We start from the raw sequence: 1,387 nt of genomic DNA on the forward strand, positions 1-1,387 counted from the left end.
GTAACTTAGTGGTGTATTAAAAGAGACCGCTACAATAAGTGCTGGCTTTAAAAAAATATGCACGGGGTTTGATTTGTTTGATTAATACGTTTATGACCGTGTCCCATCATGGCCACAGTCCAATGATTGAAACAGGTGTAAGACAAAAAATAAAAGATATACATACAGTATATATATGCAATATACATAACCGCATATAAGAATATATATATATATATATATATATATATATACATACATACATACATACAAAAAGTTTATGTATCATTATGATGATGAGGATGATGATGATGGTGAGGATAATGATGATGACGATGATGATGATCAGGATAACGACGACGACGACGACGATGATGATGATGATGATGATAAGTCCAAGACGAGAATGTTTGCGACTGCGCCATTATAATTCTAACACCACGTTTGCTGAAGTTAATAGCGCTACCACCGACACCACCAACAACAACATTAACATCAACAACAGCAACAACAAAAACACCAGTACCTGCAAATCACCTCCTGCACCAGCCCCGTCAACAACGCCACGATCAACATCACCATACTACTACTACTACTACTACGACTACCACCACCATCACCACCACTACTGCTACTTGAACCAACACAACACCGTCACCACTACTAGCACCTCCAATACCGCCACAACCACTACCACCACCACTACCGCAACGACCATCACAATAACCACTACCACCACCACTACCACCGCCACCGCCACCACCACCAACGCTAATACTATTATTACTCTCAATAATAATAATGATCATAATAATAGCTATAACAATAATAATAATAATAATAATAATAATGATAATAATAATAATAATAATCATAATAATAATAGCTATAACAATAATAATAATGATAATAATAATGATAATAATAATAATAATAATAATAATAGCTATAACAATAATAATAATAATAATAATAATAATAATAGCTATAACAATAATAATAATAATAATAATAATAATGATGATAATAATAATAATAATAATAATGATAATAATAATAATAATAATAATATTAATAGCTATAACAATAATAATAATAATAATAGCTATAACAATAATAATAATAATAATAATAATAATAATAATAATAATGATAATAATAATAATAATGATAATAATAATAATGATACTGATAATAATAATAATGATAATAAAGATAACAACAACAACGATTATAATAGCAGCAATGATACTAATAAAAATAATAATAATGAAGTGAAGGAGAGATACAGAGGAAGATGTACGTTAATAATAACAACACAAACAACAACAACAACAATTAACAGAACATCATCAGCCGTAAAATCCCTAGTAACAGCAACAGCAACAACTACAACAACAATAAAACA

At 29.2% G+C, this 1,387-nt stretch overlaps 1 protein-coding gene across 1 annotated transcript in view; it reads left to right on the forward strand.

Moving 5' to 3' along the window:
- Positions 1-1,148, forward strand: part of LOC128247083 (probable cyclin-dependent serine/threonine-protein kinase DDB_G0292550) — a gene marked incomplete at both ends in the record, with an annotated part of 211,263 nt that extends 210,115 nt beyond the window's left edge. The window contains one exon of the mRNA XM_052965900.1: positions 804-1,148. Coding sequence (XP_052821860.1) covers positions 804-1,148 — 345 coding nt within the window. The remainder of the gene's footprint in view (positions 1-803) is intronic.
- Between the last annotated feature and the right edge of the window lie 239 nt (positions 1,149-1,387).

The sequence above is a fragment of the Octopus bimaculoides genome, chromosome 2 (genome assembly GCF_001194135.2).
Source record: "Octopus bimaculoides isolate UCB-OBI-ISO-001 chromosome 2, ASM119413v2, whole genome shotgun sequence".
In the NCBI taxonomy this organism is placed as follows: Eukaryota; Metazoa; Mollusca; class Cephalopoda; order Octopoda; family Octopodidae; genus Octopus; species Octopus bimaculoides.